At 37.2% G+C, this 20072-nt stretch overlaps 1 protein-coding gene across 17 annotated transcripts in view; it reads left to right on the top strand.

Moving 5' to 3' along the window:
- Positions 1-20072, top strand: part of EIF4G3 (eukaryotic translation initiation factor 4 gamma 3) — a 362305-nt gene that overhangs the window by 221702 nt on the left and 120531 nt on the right. For 12 of the 17 annotated variants that reach the window (XM_055137462.1, XM_055137456.1, XM_055137458.1 and 9 more), the window contains 2 exons: positions 3553-3661; positions 10786-11613. In XM_055137462.1, coding sequence (XP_054993437.1) covers positions 3553-3661; positions 10786-11613 — 937 coding nt within the window. The remainder of the gene's footprint in view (positions 1-3552; positions 3662-10785; positions 11614-20072) is intronic. The other 5 variants (XM_055137457.1, XM_055137464.1, XM_055137467.1 and 2 more) reach the window with 1 other exon arrangement.

Consider the following 20072-nt stretch of genomic DNA (forward strand, 5'->3'; position numbering starts at 1 on the left):
GGTGTGACTGCCCAGCTACTGGAAAATGGGGGATCTGGGTGGAAGAGGCCCAGTCCCGATCTGAGCAGCCTTGGAGATCTCGGCCCCGGGTCCCACACACCTGGGTTCCTCTGCCGGTTCCTTCATGCATGAGGCTTCGTCTGAGCATGGGGAGAGTGGCCTTGAGCATGATTGTGGCTGGGTTCTGGAGATCTTCAACTGTCAAGGCTCTACTCAGGGCGGGGAGGGAAATGCAACCTCTCCCCTCCAAGGGGCCCCGGTGAAGACAGCCAGGTGCAGGGTCAAGACTGCATCACTCATAGTATCTGACATAGTAGATCAAAATTGATAGTAAAGGCAAGTGGCCCCTTTCTGGGCCATAGAAAAACTGTGGGCCATAGAAAAATCTGGATGTAACTTGGGCTCAGGAATATTTAAAGCTTGCCACTTTTACCTATTGGTAATTATTCTTGAAAGGAAAATTCTTTTAGTGTTTGGGCTTAGATCTATCTATAACCCTTTAAAGTCAGTATTCCAAGTTAACATATAAATCTTCAATAGATTCTGTATCTATATAGATTCTATATCTATAATAGATTCTCGGGTAGAATTATAAAGAAAATTTATTTCTTAGATTCTAATCTCATGCCATATATTAAGTAGTTTTATCTCTTTAGTTGAAAAGTGACGGGTTTTTCTTTTCTTTCTGCCAATCAGAACCTTGATTTTGAGAACATTAGGAAGTAGAGAATATCATTAACATGAATTACGAATTGTTTTATCAACATGGAGTTGCAGCATCAGATCTATCCTTTCAACTCTGGCTTCCCAAGCATCTTTGCTGAATTATTTTTTATTTTTATACTAATTGCCCTTTCAGGATTTTGTAAATTTGTTTCCACATTTTGTAAATTTTGTTCCCACCATTAATGGTTGTGACTGAACTATAGTGACATAGAAATCCATTAACTATATCCCTGATGGTGTAGCTGGTGTACGTCTAAATTCTCTAGCTTCCCAAGAGCTTTATTTCCTTATAAGGATCAAAATGCACACAACTTTGGATGTGATGTTTTGAGTCATTGTATCAGTGTTTTCTGATTTTTTTTCTTAATTGATAAGTAATGATTGTGCTTTGTAAATAATAAGGAACTCTTATTAGTGACTTATTATTTCATTTAGTAGCAGAGATGAAATTAGAGGATAACCTGGAGCCAGAGAAAGGGTACAGCAGGCCAGGCCTTGCCGTGCCTCTGGCCAGCCTGGGTTCGATTCCTGGTACTACAGGTGGTTCTCGGTCTCCTCCAGGAGTGGTCCCTTGAGCAGTGCTGAGTATGACTCAAAAGTCAGACGATAAGCTGATGTTTGAGAAGATTATTTTAAGTTTAAATTGATTTAAAAGTATTAAAGTACATGTCTATACTCTCATTTTTGGTTGTATAGGCTTTGAGTATGTCTGAGTTGAAAGAGAACTAGAGAGTGTGGCTCAGCAGTAGAGCACGTGCTTAGCTGGGGTAAAGTTGGTTTGGGTTTGATGCCCAGCACCACCAAAAGGAGAAAAAGAAGACTGAAAGGCAGCAGAGGGATTTAGTTCCTCTTCATTCCATGGTCAAGGAAGCTGGGCATTTTGTGGCTATTTAACTATATACTGTGTACTTGGATTTGGAACTATGACTTGTTACATCCTCTTTGTGAATCTGTGTTATATATGAAAATCCTTCCAGTACTTTGCTAATTTAAGAATGTTTGGCCAGAGCCAGAGAGATCATAGCTCGACAGACTGAGTGCATGTTTTCTGGTCACAGACCTTCTTTGATCTTTGACTGTGCATGATCTCGCAGACACCATCAGGAGTGACCCCTGAGCACTCTGTCAGGAGTCATCCCTGAGCACCCCCTGATATGGCTCAAAAACAAACAAAAAGTTCAGTTGTCACTTTAATATAATTGAAGGTATTTTTAGCAATTTATACATCTCACCTTATCTATGTAAATATCATTTTGATATCTTAGTCATTACCCAGTTTTTGGTTAATTTCCCAAGCAGTTGGAATTAATAGTATTTCCTTTCTTTCAGTTAAATGATACTTTACAGAACATTTTCCCTGGGATATGTTAATAATTGCTAAACAAATACTAAACACCAATTTAAAGTTTTTTTCTTCTAGATCTGTTTTAGACTTGAAGTCTGTATTTTCATTTATAGATTTGCATTTTAATATTTTTCCACTGGAACTAAGGATTCAAAGTAGAATAACAATGTCAATACTAATTATTTTTCCATGATTCAAAATTTTAAAATAACTAGTATTTTTATATGAAAATAAAATTTTTGTAATATTTATAAAAAGTTGTGGGAATATGAGCACTTTAGTGATTTGTTAATAAGATTAAATAATAGCATTTCTCTATTCCTCAAGTATATAGTTGAGAGTATAAATTGCATATATATAGTCATTTATAAATTGCTTGTACATTTTGGAAAACATTTTTATGTTCATTTAGTGACTTATGGTGAATGTTGTTTCTACTGATAAAAATATTTTTTGTCAGTTTCTAATTTTAAATTGCCCTTTTCATCCCAAGTTACCCAAACCTTCATTTTCCCCTGCTGTCTAAAACAAAACAAACCAAAATTACAAGTGTATGGGAACTTTGCTCTGATAGCACTGATATAATTGAATAAGTAGAAGGTTATAGCTATTCAGATACTGACCTTAGATCTCCGAGGAGAGACACTGCTTTGTTTCGTGGCTTTCGTGTAACCCTCAAATCCTGTACAAATACCTGCCTGGAATGTGATAAACGTTAATGTTCCTGTCCTTTCTTGTGTTATACTTGTTCCCTCTAAGTTGAACAATGACTAATTTTTTCAACCTATTTTGCTAGGAGTCTGATGGGAATTTTTTTATTACAGTGTATTGGCTGAATGAGAACAAGAGTTTCTTCTTAGTGTTGAAAAATAAGACATTGTTCTTAGATTCCTGTCAATGAAAAGATACTATTCTTGACCCCAAATCTATTAATTTAAGGTGAAAGTACCTTTAATTATTCTGTTTTTCGCCTGTGTGATTATATGGGCAAATGAAAGGAATCACACTTCATTGTTATTTTCTTGAATAAGTGGTTTTAGAACCTGCCTCATTTTTTTTTAATTTGGCAGATTACTCTGCTGGATAATTTATAAGTGAAATTGACCAAATCCCTTTGGTTTTTGACTTTGAGGATGTTATATTCCCTCTCAGAGACATTTATTTTAGCTGAAGTGTTTGTCCTTAGAAGGAACACCTGAAGATGCATTGTACTAATGATTGTTGTGCTGTCTTCTCTTGCTGTGGTTAATAGTAATCATTTCTTTTCCTTCCCCTTCCTGCTGCTACTTTCCTTTTCTTCCCTGTCTTTCCATTGTACTTTTGAATTTATTAAATTGGTCTCTCTATTTTTTTCCCTTGCTTTCCTTTAAATGTTTTTAATCTCTTGCCCTGCTCTGTCTTCCCCACTTGCTTGGGTTCCATGTTGCTAGTTTTTATGTTCGCACGCTCATTATCACCCTTTTTTGTACTTCAAATCCCAGCAGCTGCCCAGCCAGGTCCCTGAGCACAGCCCTGTGGGTTATGGGACTGTGGAGAGCGCTCATCTTGCTGCCAGCACCCCTGTCACTGCAGCTAGCGACCAGAAGCAAGGTTTGTGTATGACTGTTTCCTCCCTCTTACCTTTAGTCTTTTTTATTAATTAATATTGTTGCCCTCAGCTTTTAAGAGTAAGACATCTGATAACTATTTAGATACCCACTTATTAAAACAAGGGTTGGAGACTGGTGAGGTAGCTCTAAGGGCTAGACAGCATTCTTCAGCCTTTTCACAACTGTGGATACCTGTCCTGTTGGTGGACCGGTAGTTACAGCCCAGGCGGTGGACTCGGTGGTTTTCAGCCTTCTTCATCTTCAGGACAGCACGCGAGTCTGCAGACCAGTGGTGGAACAACACTGGCTGGTGCACAAGCCCCAGACCACATGGCCTTCTGAGCACCTCTGAGTGTTAACTCTAGTGCCCCGCCCCCCAGCACTGCTGGCGTGGCCCTGGTGGTCTGCTGGGGAGGCCCTCAAATGAAAATTAAATTAAACCTTTGAGATGGAAAGTCAAAGTAAAATCATTCCACATTGCATGAAAGCCTTACTACCAATATGTACTTACAGGTAAAAGCTCAGCTGCATTACACTGGAAAATCACAAAACAAGGTTGGGGGACAGAGCGAGAGCTCCATGTATGCTGGAGGCCTAGGTTCAGACTTTGGCACTGCGTGTCTCTCTGAGCACCACCTGGAGTGACCCCAGAGTGCCACTGGGTTTGGTCCAAAAAAGCCAAAGAGTCAATTAAAAACTAAAGGACATGTTTGGGGGAACTGCTTGAAGTATGTGTTGCTTTACAAAGAACAGCATGCTTTTACTGATGGAGTCAATGTGGCCCTGTGTTGTCTTGCCATTAAACAAATTTATTTCTTTTTATGAATTTGGCTTGTATATGGGCTCAGTTGGAAATAAGTATAGAGTTCACATTCTTGCTCCATCAGGATGTTTTGTCTGGAGTGAATTCTTATATTGTCTATCTTGGTTTCTTTACTTACAGACCAAAGAAGACCTGCCTCACAGCTGTTGTGGGGATATGTCTAGTAAATGAAAAGTGTTTCGTAAATTATAGCCGTTATTGTTGCTCCAAGAATTGTACTTTTTTCTACTCCTGTTGACTGTGAACATTTGAAGTGTCAAATTCAACAGGTGTAAAAACAGTATGATTTTTCACTCCTTACTGAAGTAAGGACACACACTTCCTCTTGGACTACAAATAGAAAACTCTTATGGGAAATTTCATGCCAGAAAGTAGGATATCAGTCTGTTTTTATTGACCAATTGAGTTTAGATTTATCTCAGCTAAATTTGAGGACTGTTGCTCACTGGGTGTAGGGTAACACAAGTGACTTTCAACATGGTTTTATAGTATTTCTGATTTCATTCTAAGAATGAATAGAAGTCATATGTATTTTCTATTTTCTTGAACTAGTCTTTCCTCCAGAACTCATAGTATTTTTCTAACTGGCTATTATTAGTAAATTTATTTTCTAAGAATTATTTTACGAAAAGAATTGGGGAATTGCCACAAAATCAGAGTGGAGATATTTAACGTAATTGGTTTCTGCTGAACTATAAATTAATCACACTTTAAAATGTTTAAAGTATAATTTCAATGCTCTTTAACATAATCAAGATAATGCAGTGTTTCCTTGAGTACTGAGGAGCCTAGTAAATTTGAACCAAAGACAAATTGTATGTCATTTTTGTTTTATAGGACACTGAATCCTAATTTGACATGCTTCTAAAAGTTGCTCTGTCAAATACCTCTTCTGGTGGTATTCAAAGTTGGAGGTGGCTGCTTTAAGACAAAAACCCAAAACACAAAACAGAATAAAACCTAGAATCAAACCCAGTATCCCAAACATGTGAAGCATGTGCTCTGCCATTGAGCTACATCCCTGACTATAAGCTTTTTATTAGTAACAACTGATTTAATAAACCATCTTCTAAATTTTTTAATAAGATGATTTACATAACAGGACTATGTTTAAAGTGGAGGGCCAGTTTCTAATCCCAGTGATAAAGCAGTTTTTATGTCAAAATTCAGAATGTTTTCAATTGAGTGGAGAATAATTTTCAGGGTATTCCCTTCAAAATTTTATTTTGCAGTTCTTATGAAGGTAGAATTATGCTAAGCATACTGAATACTTTCTATGCAGAACAGACTTGACCTATATCCTCTATGGAGACTTCCTGTGTCATCAGATCAGAGTTTAAATAATTCATAAAATGCCTCGATGATTCTAGCTTTGACTTGCCAAGATTTTTATATGATTAGTCATTCTAGATTTTGTTATATTTAGGTCCAGAATTCAGTTTGGGTTTCTCTCAGTTTTTATTCTTAGTAGAAATTTAAATGATGAATGTTTAAAATTGATTATGATATAGGTATGAGAATTGAAAAACTTACATTATATATTATATTTTATAAAACTTATAAGTAACATTTGAGACTATTGTTTTTTTAGTACCAGCTTTACTCCAGAAAGCTTTTCTTCTAACTGTGGTATTATAGAATTGTTTTTAAAGTTAGGTTATTTTTGTTTATTAATTGTTTATTTTGGAGGTGCCACACCTACTTGTGCTTAGGGTTTAATTCCTGGCTCTGTGCTTATGGGTCACTCCTTTCAGAGCTGGGAAGGGCATGTTTAATGCCAGGAATTGAACTGGGATCAACTGCATGCAGTGCAAGCCCCTTAACCTCTGCACTCTTTTCTCTCTGAGCCAGATTGCTTTAAAAAAGAAAGAAAGAAAAAAAGGAAGGAAGGAAGGAAAAGAAAGAAAGAAAGAAAGAAAGAAAGAAAGGAAGGAAGGAAGGAAAAGAAAGAAAGAAAGAAAGAAAGAAAGAAAGAAAGAAAGAAAGAAAGAAAGAAAGAAAGAAAAGAGAGAGTAGCATTTAAAACTGCATTAGAAAAGGGCTTACCATTTTCCAAAAAATTTTTTATAGTCAGGAATTTTTTAAATATTTTTAATTGTAGATTACTTTGGAAATTAAAGATGCAAAAAACATGCACTTTTAAAAGTTTCCTTTATTACTCCCCTAGAAACACTGCAGAAAGCAATAAGATGGTATTTTTCACTCTCGGTGAAAAGTTTGTACTGGGTATGAGAATTCCAAGTTATCCTCCTTTTTTCCTTGAACTTCCCCAACTCCATAGTAGTTCCTACCATAGTGGTGGTCCTAAGAATTATAGGAGGCTCTGTAAGTATGTTGCTTAACCTAATTCCTTGTACTTAAATGCTTAATAACTATTATCTCACATTATTATTGGGAGAATGTTAGGGCCACACCCAGTGGTGCTCGGAGACTCTTCCTGGGTCTTCGTCAAGAGTGCTTCAACTATACTTTAGAGTAACACTTGGGAGTGCTTGAGGGACCATAATGGGGTGCCCAGAATTGACCGAATGTAAGACAAGCTCCCTAAACTCTACTCTCTCTGGCCTTGTTATCTGTCATTATAAGGCTTCTGGTTTTCTTAGAATTTTTAATAATGAACAGCTGTAATGGCTGCATGAATATCAAATTTCCAAACAAATGTAACATTAACCCATTCATTTCTTTATGAAGACACAAGGAGACCTTATCTTAGTTAATAAAAAGACTAATGAATGAATTTTAAAATCTTCAGTTAGTATTGATCACGTATGGACAGTTAAAGGTGATTATCGTTGAGTATTATTTGAGAAAAATGTGTTCAGCATAGTATATTGATATAATATGGAATTAAATTCAAATCAGTATTATTTGTACCTTAGTCTGAGTGCCTTTTGAAATCACTTGGTGTAATTTATATATTCAGTAATTAAAAATTTATTATATTTTCAACAACTACTTTCTGTTTTAATTCAGTCGATTTTAAAATTGATTATGTTTATTAATCAAGTGACAAGTGATACAATTTTTGTGATGTAGTTCAGTTGGGGGCTCTTCTGGCATTCAGGACAGGCCTATATTCTTAGCATTCTTGGCCTCTACCCATTAAGTGACAGTTGCTCCCACTGAATTGTGAGACTAATCATAGCCAAAAGACACCTATCCGGTGGTCGGTTTCAGTATCAAAAGATATTAATGGGAGTAGAATTTTCCTCCTCCTGGGCATCAGACCCAGGACATTCACTTTACATTGAGCCATACTCCCAGCCCTTTTTTCTTACAACATTCATTAGAGAAGTAGAGAATAAGTTAAGAGGAAAAAATAACTACTAGTCAGAGCCATTGCAGTAGACTACATAATTTCAAACTTTTTCATATGCATATAAGCTAATTTTATTACCAAATTATTTATTCTCTGCATAGTTTTATGTCATTTTTTAGAGAACACATTTCAAATGATTTTTCAGTCTTTAATAACTTTCAAGAGCCTGTTTTCTATGATGGCATAATACAACCAGAAGCCCTCATTGTTAAACATTTACTTCTCCCCTTTGCTCTTAGAGCTAGTATTGCCTCAAATATTCCAGCCTCTATCTTTATTCATTCTTCATGACTACAATATAAGAAAAAATATTCTCAAGGATGAAATTTCCATATATTCCTAAAGATGACCAAATGATATAAACAAATGCAGAATGTTAGATTCTAGAACATTACAGTATAGTATATCAGTGTATCTGCAAAACATACTCTTTTGTTGTTGTTTTAGGGGTCATATTCGCATATGTTTGGGAACTACTCCCAGCTTGATGGGGAGGAATTGTTCTTGACAGTGCTCAGGATACCATGTGGTACCAGGAATCAAACCTAGGGCTTCACAAATGCAAAGTACTCTACCACTGAATCACATGCCTGACCCTACAGAGCCTATTCATAACTATAAAAGTTTTAGGGAGACAAATTAAATGTTCTTCATTTAGATCTACTCTGTAACAATTTTTAGATTTCTGTATTAAAAGTTTACTAAATTTTGGGAGCTGGAGCAATAGCACAGTGGGTAGGGCGTTTGCCTTGCACGCGGCCAACCCTGGTTCGAATCCCAGCATCCCATATGGTCCCCTGAGCACCGCCAGGAGTAATTCCTGAGTGCACAGCCAGGAGGAATCCCTGTGCATTGCCAGGTGTGACCCAAAAAGCTAAAAAAAAAAAAAAGTTTACTAAATTTTAAAGGAGTTGTTTTAGTATGAGGAGCTCTCAAAATAATTGACTTTATTTGTTTCTTATTTCTTCACTGGTGGTAGTTTCTCTCAGAATATATAGAATTTCAATTCTAGATGTGCTTATTTTTTGTAGCAACATAATTTTTATTTCCCCAAATTAATAATTGAAGAATGTTAATGAAAAAATTACTGTTTTCTGTTCTTTAGTGCACCTAGGCCTCATTCAGTGGTCATAAAACATGTACCCTGACTGACCTCTGTAGAAGTTACTCCAGAAAGTTTAAAATAATATTTATCAGAGCTATCTTGATATATTTTTATTATATGTATGCCACAGATGTGTGTGTAATACAGAGACATGTATTTCTGTGAGGTAGTTTTGCTTCTTAGTGTGAGGGATTTGGCAATAAGAGCCTATCCTTATTTTATTTATTCCCATAAATTAAAGTGAATTTAGTGTAGTTGGAGTGAATATAGTTGCAGTAAGTTAGTCTTTAACTTAACCACTTAATCAGAAAGGTTAAAAAATAGAATAAAATATAATAGACTAAATAATAGAATTATGTATTATTTCTCTGCTTAAAAGAAAGTATTCTGGAGCAGTAGTAAATCTAGTAAAACGTTTGCCTTACATGCAGCCAAAGCGAGTTCGATCCCCAACATCCCATATGGTTCCCTGAGAGCCAGGGTAAATCCTGAGCATAACTAGGTGTGACCCCACCCCCAGAAATCTGTATTATAGACTTACTTAACACTCATTGTGAAAATTCATTTTCTTTGAGGTATAGATACTTTTAGTAAAGAAAATAAAGTCTCTTTTAGTAGTGTTTAAATTTTCTGTTTCCATTTGATGGGCAAACTGATGAGTATCTATTTTCATAGTGAGTTTATCACGTGAGGAAATAAAAGGCTGGAGACCAGTTTAAATCTTTTTTGGCTTTATGTTACCAGGAATAAATCACATATCAGATTTCCTAGAATTTTTAAAATATGGAAATCTTCATGAATTAATGTTTGTATTTTCTGGCACCTTACTTATGACTCTGTCTATAAAAACACATGTATCGTTATCAGATATTTGAGTCATATATGTTAAGTGCTCTGTGTGTGTGCGTGTGTGTGTGTGTGTGTTGATGCATTTTATTTTTTAAGTAAATACAGAATAAAGGCAAGGGAGATAGCTCCTTGGGCTGGAGCACATACTTTGCATAAGGAAGACCTGGATTTGATCTCTTAACACCACACGATCTCCAAGCACTGCTGGGAGTGACCTCTGAACACCGAGCCAGGAGTTAGTCCCTGAGTATTGTTGGATATGGCCCCCAAACAGATTGAATTCCATTTTTATTACCTTAACATTATCACTGGTTACATGTCCTATTTGAGAAAAGAAAAGTTCATTTATAAATTTCATGTTAAGAAATTCCTAAGAATTTCTGTTCAGGACCAGAAAAGCTAGTAAGTAGGTTGAGCATTTGCCTTGCATGCAGCAGACCTAGGTTTGATCCCCAGCACCTCCTATTGTCCCTCAAATCTGGCAAGAGTGATCCCCTGAGCAAAGAGGAGTAAGTCCCGAGCACTCTCAGGTGTTGCCCAACCCTTCTTCCCCTAAAGAAAAAGAATTTCAATGTAAGCAATATGTGCTCATTAAAAGAAGGTGCCACAATGGCAGACATGGAGATCATAAATGATGTCACTCTGTAATCTTGTTATTTTCCTTTTATCTGTTCTGTCATTGTAACATAACATTGGTAGAAAACTAGTGTCTAACTTAAAGAGAAAACCCAGTTCCATCCCAAGTATGGTTTTACTTCCATTTTGATTAGCTTTATCTGTTGTATTCTAAATGTAATCATTTGGTGAACTGATTTTTGCTCCTGCTCCAAAATAAGTTTTATATGTATTATATAGGAAATATATAACTAGAAAATAAAGTGTAATTATTCTTTGAATATTTAGTGCAATATTTTTGTCTCTTACTCCCCACAGTTTAGGGCAAGAAATGAAAATAGTTGGCTTATAAGATAATGCTATACAGGGTCTGTGATTCAAGAGTTGTTCTTTTTTTCTTTTTTCCTTCCCCAGAAGAGAAGACAAAACTAGATGCAGTGTTAAAGTCTCCTTCCCCAGTCCTTAGGCTAGTCCTCAGTGGAGAGAAGAAAGAACAAGCAGGCCAGACATCTGACACTGCTGGAGCAGAACCACTACCAGAGCTTCCTCTGCCTCCGTCACCTGCCTCTGTTTCTCCACTTGCTAGGAATACAGTTACTTCTCCCATCTCTGCCGCTCTCAGCAGCCAGCCTGTCTTCACCACTGCAATAGATGACAGATGTGAACTTTCTTCCTCAAAAGAAGATACATTTCCTGTACCCAGCCCAGCATCTTGCAGAGAAACATTGGATCCTTCCCCAACAGATAAAACTGATGATGACATGTTCAAGAAACCGTGTGATGTAGCTCCTAATGATATTCCACTGATTGCTAGTACTAACCTAATAAATGAAATGAATGGACTGAGTGAAAAATTACCAGCCATGGAAAGCATTGTAGAAATAGAAAAACAGGAAGCATTGCCATTGACTCTTGAATTGGAGATTCTGGAGAGTACCCCAGAAGAAATGAAATTGGAGCATATTCCAGTCCCCATCACTCCATCTGCAGTTCCTTCCTTTCCTCCATCTCCTCCAGCTTCTCCTTCCATTTCAGTCATCATTCCTGCTGCTTCCACTAATATTGGTACTACTAGTACTCCCACCACAGTGCAGAGAGTCTTAGAAGAGGATGATAACATAAGAACTTGCCTTAGTGAGAATGCAAAAGAGATTCCGAACAAAATTGAGGTAGAAGCAGATGGACAAACAGAAGATACTATGGATTCTCAGAACTTAAGTTCACGAAAGAGCCCTCTCCCAGGTAAGCTATTTTTGCCATTAATGATCATATGCTTTCTGAACATGAAAAAGAAGCAGTGCTTGAGTTAATTTTTAATTGGCTACTTTCCTTAACTTCCAGAAACTTCAGTTGAATGCTGAAATTCCTAATCTGATTTCTTCAGTGGTGTGTTTAAATTTTAGTGCAACCTGCAAAAGAGTTACCCCATTGTCTAAAAATTGCAAATGAAACTTTCAAATATACAAAATGCCTCCAAGGTATATGTCACTGTACATGTGTTTTTGTTTTTGTTTTAGGTCATTCATATGAAGTGGTTCCTAAATAGTTACTTTTCTTGCTTTTGGGCTAAAATCCAGTGATCAGCATGTTCTGTGGTCCCTAATCTTGTTTTCTCAGAATTTTAAAGTACAGCTAATCCTCAATTTAAGGGATATTCCTGTATGTAAGACCTCTGCTTTAATCTAGGATTTAAGAAAATAACCATCAGAATGTCAAAAATTCCTGACTAGTGGCCTACTTAATTTGCAGATAAGTTTAATTATATATTTTTTTCTTTTAAGAGTTTTGGGTTGGGGATATAACTAAGAGGTAGAAAATTTGCTTTGCATGAATGATGTCCTTGGTTCTAACCCCAGCACCATACATACTACATATATAGATAGGTTATAAATTTTACAAGTTTTTCCCTCAAATTAATGATATTTATATTTCCAAAATATTCTTGACAGTTCAAAATTATTTTAAGCAGTAAGGATCTTCGGAACTAACCATTATCTTTTCATAATTTTAGTAAGAGTCATGTCTGGCTTACCCGTGTTTTAGAGTCAGTAACAGTCAGAATGTCTTGGGCTGGAGATGTGTCTAAGGCGGCGGAGCACATGCTTTGCAGGTTTGATCCCTGGCACTGCATGGTCCCTCAGACAGTGCCTAGAGCCCCTCGGCACCCCGGGGTGTGGGAGAGAGGTGGGTGGTGGCACGGGAGTTGGGGGCGTGGTTGGGAGGGAGAGAGAATGTATCCTTTAGCAGGTAGCATAGCCCACCTTCTGCAACATTGCCTGTGCACTGTGATTTCTGCATATCTGCCAGGTTAAGTTAAACTCTTTGGCAAATGAGTGCTCCCCTAGTAGTTTATCTGGATGTGCCCTAGGATAAAGTTTTAGCCACCGTCAACCTCTGTATTTGTCTGTTTCTAGCTGTCTAACAGAAAAACATGGCTAGTAAGTAGCCACGCCCAGGGGGCCTGTCAGGTGATGTTCGAAAGCCTGGAGGCCCTTCCTAGGGATGCAGAGGCCCAAGTCTATGCAAGGCTGCTTGGGTCGAGCAGTGCTGGGGATTTCTTGATCTACCCGGGCTTGCTCTGGGGCCTTCAAGGCCACATCTAGCAAGTGATAGAGGTCTGTCTTCAGGGCTGCACCTGGGACCACATGGCGCCCAAGGTTGAACTGGGGCATTATCTCTCTGATCCTCCTACTTTATGGGTTGTTTTTGTTTTCTGTTTGTTTCCTTTTGTTTTTTAGTTTGGGGGCTACACCTACTGGTGTTCAGGAGTTACTTTTGGCAGTGGGATACCAGGGATTGAACCCGATGACCACTGTATTATTGATCTCTCTGGCTCCTTGACCCTTCTACTTTAAAAATAATTTTTGAGGGACTGGAGTGATAGCACAGTGGGTAGGGCATTTGCCTTGCATGCGGCCAGTTCAGGTTCAATTCCCAGCATCCCATATGGTCCCCCAAGTACCGCCAGGAGTGATTCCTGAATGCAGAGCCAGGAGTAACTCCTGAGCATCACCGGGTATGACTCAACAAACCAAGAAGAGGGTTTAATAGTTGGGTTTGGGGGCCATAGCCAGTGGTACTCCAAGGCTGCTCTTAACTCTGTGTGCAGGGTGCTAAGGTTCAAACCCAGGGTTGATGACATGCAAGCAAAATCTGGAAAATTTATTTCCAGTTTACATCTTCACTTTTTACTTTACATCCACATCACCATTGGTTGTTTCTAGACATTCTGATAAAAGCCATTCTCAAAACAACCCAAAAGCCATTCTTGGGGACCAGAACAATAGTATAGCAGGTAGGATATTTGCCTTGCCATGTGGCCGACCTGGGTTCAATTCCCAGCATCCCATATGGTCCCCCTCAAGTACTGCCAGAAGTAACCTTTGAGCATCACTCGGTATGGCACAAAAACAAACTAGAAAAACATTAACCAAACAAAAAAAGCCATTTTGGGGGGATAGAGAAATAATACAGTGGGTAGGGAACTTGCCTTGCATGTGGCAAACCTGGGTTCAATCCCTGGCATTCCATATGGTCCCCCCGAGCCTGCCAGTAATGATTCCTGGGTGCAGAGAGCCTTGAGCACAGCTGGATGTGACCCAACCTCTCCCCCCCCCCGCCAAAAAAAGGCCATTCTTATTACTGCTGTGGAGTAATATCTCATTGTCAATTTTGATTTACATTTCCTTGATAATCTGTGATTTTAACGTATGCCTGTTGGCCATCTCCTAGCCATTATTGAAGAAATGTCTGTTTATATGTCTCCTCCCTTTTTTTTATGGAGTTGTTCTGTTGGTTTTTTATGTTGTTGTTTTAGATCTTGGTATCTTTTGAAATACGGGGATACTTCTAATTAAATGAGAATACATCTAATAAAGTATGGTGTGTGAATAATTTCTCCCATTCAGTAGGATGTCTTTTTAGTTTCAGCAGTAGTTTATTTCACAGTACGGAAGTCTCTTATTTGACATAATCCCATTTATTTTTGCTTTAGCTTCCCTGGTTCTTTAATCAAATTCCTGAATACATCATGAAGCCGTTATCATGTAGTGTTCTGCCTGTCTTTCCTTTAGTGTACTTTCTGGGCTTGGACCTAATACCTCAGTCTTTGGTTCCATTTGTCTTATGTGTGGTGTGACATAGTTGTCCAATTTCATTGTCTTCTGCATGTGGTTGTTTAGTTTTCCTATACCATTAGTTGAAGAGACTTTGCCCTTGGCTCTTTTGTCATATATTAATGGTCTATTTATGTGTGGGTTTATTTTTGTGTGGATTAAGAATTTTCATTGATCTGAGTGCTTTTACTCTAGTACCATATTGTTTTATTTTCATGTATGTATGTTTAATACAGTTTTTATAATATAGTTTAATGTTGGGGAATGTGATGCCTCCCGTCTCTTCTCAGAGTTGCTTTAGCTATTCAGGAACTTTGTGGCTCCATAGAAATTTAGTCATGTTTGTTCTATGTTCTTGAAGAATGCCATTGGAATTTTGATAGAAATTTTATTGAATCTATACAATGATTTGGGTAGGATAGTCATGGTACCATGTTAATTCTTCCAATTCTTTCTACTATGAATGTGAAACTTTTCATGTCCTTTTGTTTTATTTTAGATTACATAGAATCTATATGTAATTCTACATAGACTCTATGTTTTTGTAGTTAGGTACTTGATTTATTTTGATACATTTATAATCAGAATTGTTCTTTTAAATTTTCTTGCACTCATTTGCAGATGGAAATGCAATAGATTTTTATGTATTGGTTTGTAGTTTCTCACCTTACTGTATACCTTACTTTTTTTAAAAGGTTTTTGGTGAAGTCTAATATTTTTCTGTAAGTAATAATAATCTGATCATCTGCAAAAAGTGATAGTTTACCTTTTCCAATGTTGATCCCCTTTTTTTTTTCCCTAGTTGCTTTAGTTAGGACTTGTAGTAGCGCTAATCAGTATAGCACTGAAAGTTGACCTCCTAGTCTTGAGACTGATCTTAAAGGGAAAACTTTAATTTTTTTGCCTTTGAGTATGGTGTTAGCTGTGGGTTTTTTGTATATGGCCTTTACTATGTTATCTTCTTTTTGTTTCCATTTTGTTGAAAGTTTTTATCATAAAGGAGTGTTCAGTGTTATCTAAAACTTTCTCTGCAGCTACTTATATGGCCATGTGATTTTTATTTTTCATTTTTCTGATGTGTGGTGTATTTACATTGATTTATATATTTAACCATCCTGTTTCCTTGTTATAAATTCCTCTTGGTCATTATTCTTTTAATGTATTGTTGAATTTTGTTCTCTTAATATTTGAGGCTTTCCAGATCTATACTTGAAAATCTGTAATTTTCATTTTTTGTGACACCTCAGCTTTCAATGTCATAGAAACTATCTGGGAAACTTCTGTTTTTTCAACTATTTTGAAAGAATAAGAAGGATGTTATCTTTCAAAGTGTGGTAGAATTGACTAGTTGAATCAGGAACCCGAGATTTTATTTGAGGATTAATTTGATCTTTCAATTTTGTTGCATATTGAAATTTCCTATTTCCTCTTGATTCAATATTCAAAGTTTTCATGGTTCTAAAAATTTATTCATCTTAGTTTCTCCAACTTAGTAGCATAAAATTGTTTATTGTAGTATTTTTGATCCATAGTAATTTTGGTGATATCTGTTACAGCTTCCCTTTCATTTATGATCCTATTTATGAAGGTTTTCTCTTCTTTTTTTTCCTTTTAGAGCCTTGCTAAGGATTTGTCCATCTTGGTTTTGTTTTTTGGGTTTTTTTTTCTCCAGAAAACATTCTTAGTTTAATTGGTTTTTAAGGTTAGATTTAATTTTAGCTTTGTGTCTTTATGTAAGCTTATGATGCATTTAACTTCCTTCTTAGTATTGCTTTTGCTGAACCTTTCTGAAAGCTTATTGACGTTTCTTTCTTGTCCCCAGGTATTTATTTTCCTCTCTGATTTTCTGAGTTGCTGAATTTTATAGCTCGTTGGTTAGTCTCCAGATGGTTGGATTTTCACACATGCTTTTAATGGTTGATTTCTCTTTATTTTTTATTGTAGTCTGAAAAAACTCTTGATAAGATTTCAATCTTCATGACTTTGACACTTGTTTTTTGTCTCAGCATGTTATCTGTTTTCAGTAATGTTTTTCATGTGCACTAGAGAGGAATGTAGTTGACACATTTTCCAACTCTTTATTTAAAGCACTTTGCTAATTTTATTTATTTTGGGTAGAGTGCAGGGTTAAGGTTTTTCACTACTATGTTGATATTGTCTCTTTCCAGCCCAATAGTAGGTTTTTATATTTTGATACCTTTTCATTGAGTGTCTATTTGTTAATGAGTATTAAGTCCCTTTACGTATTGATAATTATTAAATACTGTCCATCTCTATCATTATCTTTATTAGTTTTTTTTTTTTTTTTTTTTTTTTTTTGCTTTTTGGGTCACACCCGGCGATGCACAGGGTTACTCCTGGCTCTGCACTCAGGAATTACCCCTGGCGGTGCTCAGGGGACCATATGGGATGCTGGGGTTCGAACCCGGATCAGCTGCATGCAAGGCAAACGCCCTACCCGCTGTGCTATCGCTCCAGCCCCATCTTTATTAGTTTGAAACTTATTTTCTCTGATGTACTATGACCATCCTTGCCTTTCTTAGGCTACTTTTTGCCTCTATGATTTGGTTTTGTGTTTTGTTTTGGTTTTTTTCAGCCTTTCTCTTCAAGCCTATGTTTAGTGGAATTCAGGTGTAAGTCTCCTGGGATAGCAGATGATTAAGTTTTGTTTCCTGATCAGTCCACTTGCTTTGCATTTTCGCATATCTTTACTTTTAAGATGCAGCTTTCTTATCCAGCTCAGTTATCACAACAGTATATTTGGGAGGTATCTTGTTTTTTGGAATTGTAGAACTTCTAATCTAATTCAACATAATCAACTACAAGAGAAAAACAAATAGTGCAGGGAAGTTTGAATTTGGAAATCTATCAGAAGATGTTTGTAAATCATCAATTTCTTCAACAGACAGACCTCTCTCTGTTGACCAGCCCTTATTATACCATCATTCATATTGCCATCACTATTTTGGGAACCCTCTTTCGTGGGAAGGCAATAACCCTCTTTCATGGGAAGGCAATAACCTGGGATTTTCTTTTTGGTTATTATATTGTTAATATTTAATACCTAGCATGTTGTATAATATACTGACTAAATAATATATAACAATATCTAATATCAATGTTGGGGTTTTGGCGGGGGGCTCACTGTTGATTCTCAGTGCTTCTTCTGCTTTACTACTCAGGGATTACTACTGACATTTCTCAGACCACATGCAGTGGTTGGGATCGAAGCTTGGGTCAAACCACATATATGACAGGCACCTTAACCCCTGTACTATCTCTCTGGGCTGTATTGTTAGTATTGTTAATGTTATAAATTATTTTTTGTTGTTTGGTCTTCTAGCAGTGCTCAGGCCACCCCAGCTCATGCGGTATTGGACCATGCGGTATTGGAGATGGGACCCGGGCACATGTGCTGCAGTACTTTTAACTATCACTCAGGCCCTGAAATTGCATCCCTAATAACTACAGTTGTATTTGCAGTCATTTTCTTTGCTTGTTTACTATGAGAGAGTATTCAGTTATAACAATAATTTGGTTTTAGTGTCAAAAGTTTTGTTTTCAAAAATCCTATAATTTTTATTCTCTCCCCTCCTCCTTTCTTTCTCTTCATTGTTCTCATGGGGGGCAGAATTTGCACACACAGCTGACTCTTGTTCTTGCACTGTTGATACAGTGCTCATCAGGGTTCACACATCAGATTGTGGTTCCCGCCAATCTGGCCAAGATGTCTGCATCTCTTTAATTGCAGTGGTTACATACATGCTGGGTAGGGCTCATGCTTTTAGACTGCTTTTTTTGGTTTGGTTTTTGTTTGGGGGCCACACACAGTGATGCCCAGGGTTCACTCCTAGTTCTGCATTCAGGGACCATTCCTGGTGGGCTCAGGGGACCCAGATCAACTCTGTAAGACAAGAGCCTTGCCTGCTGTTCTCTCTCTGTCTCTAGTGCCTACACTTTCAAATTAGACACAGAAGTTACAGGTAATTGTGCTCACACTAACAGTGCTCCCCAAAGATTGCTTTTCCAGTCTGTGGCACTCAGACAGTCCTTTTTATAGTTGCAGTATTTGTTGGTGGGTGGGGGAGTGGGTTCACACCTGTTTTGTGGTACTCACACTAAACCTGGATGCAGTGAGGGTAGAAAATGCCTGTGCCATATCTACCACCCTCAAACAGAACCTCCAGGATATTCTAGGAACACATGAGGCACAGGGGAGTTGAACTCATGGATTCATTCATACACTTACAAGGCAGGCCCTGTAATTCACTGCATCATTTCTCTGGGCCTCTTGTTGTTGACTTTTTAAAATTCTTATTACTGTCTCCGACCAAGGATGCAACACCCCAGAAAGCTGATTTTCAGAAATACTGTTGCTGTTGTTGTACTACATTAAAATATGTTGTAGGGGCTGGAGCGACAGCACAGCAGGTAGGGCGTTTGCCTTGCACACGGCCAACCCGGGTTTGATACCCAGCATCCCATATGGTCCCCTGAGCACCACCAGGAGTAATTCCTGAGTGCATGAGCCAGGAGTAGCCCCTGTGCATTGCTGGGTGTGACCCAAAAAAAGCAATAAATAAATATGGGACCAGAGTGATAGCACAGCAGTTAGGGCGTTTGCCTTACACGTGCCCAACCTGGGTTCGATCCTCAGAATCCAGAGCCATGTGTAACCCCTGAGCATCGCCAGGTGTGACCCAAAAAGCAAAAAATAATAATAATAATAATAATAATAATAATAATAATAAATAAAAGACATTGTAGTTGGTATAGAGATACTTGTATAAAACAATAAAGTGAAAAAGATATGGACCCTTCTGCTAAGAATTTTTTGGGTAACTAATTCTGAATTGAGCAAAATGCTGAAATCCTGGATGCTTAGAGAACCTCAGAAATTGGTTGAACTTTTAATTGTTTGATTCAGATGATTTCAGTAAACACTAAAGAATTCTATTAATTGCATTATTTCTTAGGCCCTTAAAGATTTTTATTTGTTATTTCTTCATCATGAGTATGGAATTAAAGTTTCTGAACTTGTAGAAAACATTACCTACTTAACATCTAGATGTTCATTTTTGTATGATTTCAAGAATATGTAACAAAAATATTTTTTCTTTAATTATATATTTATTATAGAACCTTTTAATTTTTTGGGGTAGAGGGAGGTTTGTAGTCCTTTTCTATTAGTCTTCTGGAAATAGCTCGTAATACATTATATGTTTTATAAATTAATTTTATAAACTTTTCTTCAGTTAAACTTTCCTAGAGTATGTTAAAGGCAAGTCATGCCAAAGCAAATTTGTTGTTTCTTCAATTTGAAGGGTGTCTTGGGGGAAGTATTAGCTGGAGCTAAATCTGAGTTAATTAATGTCCTAAGTCTACGATCATGGTGTGTACTGATTTTCAAAATAGCTGAAACCGTTCTACATAGTCATCACTGTGTTGGCTATCTTATTTTGTTCTAGTTTCTGAAGCTGTCTCTTTTAAATGAGTCGGGCTTTTTGTAGTCATCTTGGTTCCAAGGCCTCACTTTGCATGGATGGATCCAGGAACTTCTGTCTTCCCACATGGCTATTAATATAT

Source organism: Sorex araneus, chromosome 5, assembly GCF_027595985.1.
Source record: "Sorex araneus isolate mSorAra2 chromosome 5, mSorAra2.pri, whole genome shotgun sequence".
NCBI classification, from domain to species: Eukaryota; Metazoa; Chordata; class Mammalia; order Eulipotyphla; family Soricidae; genus Sorex; species Sorex araneus.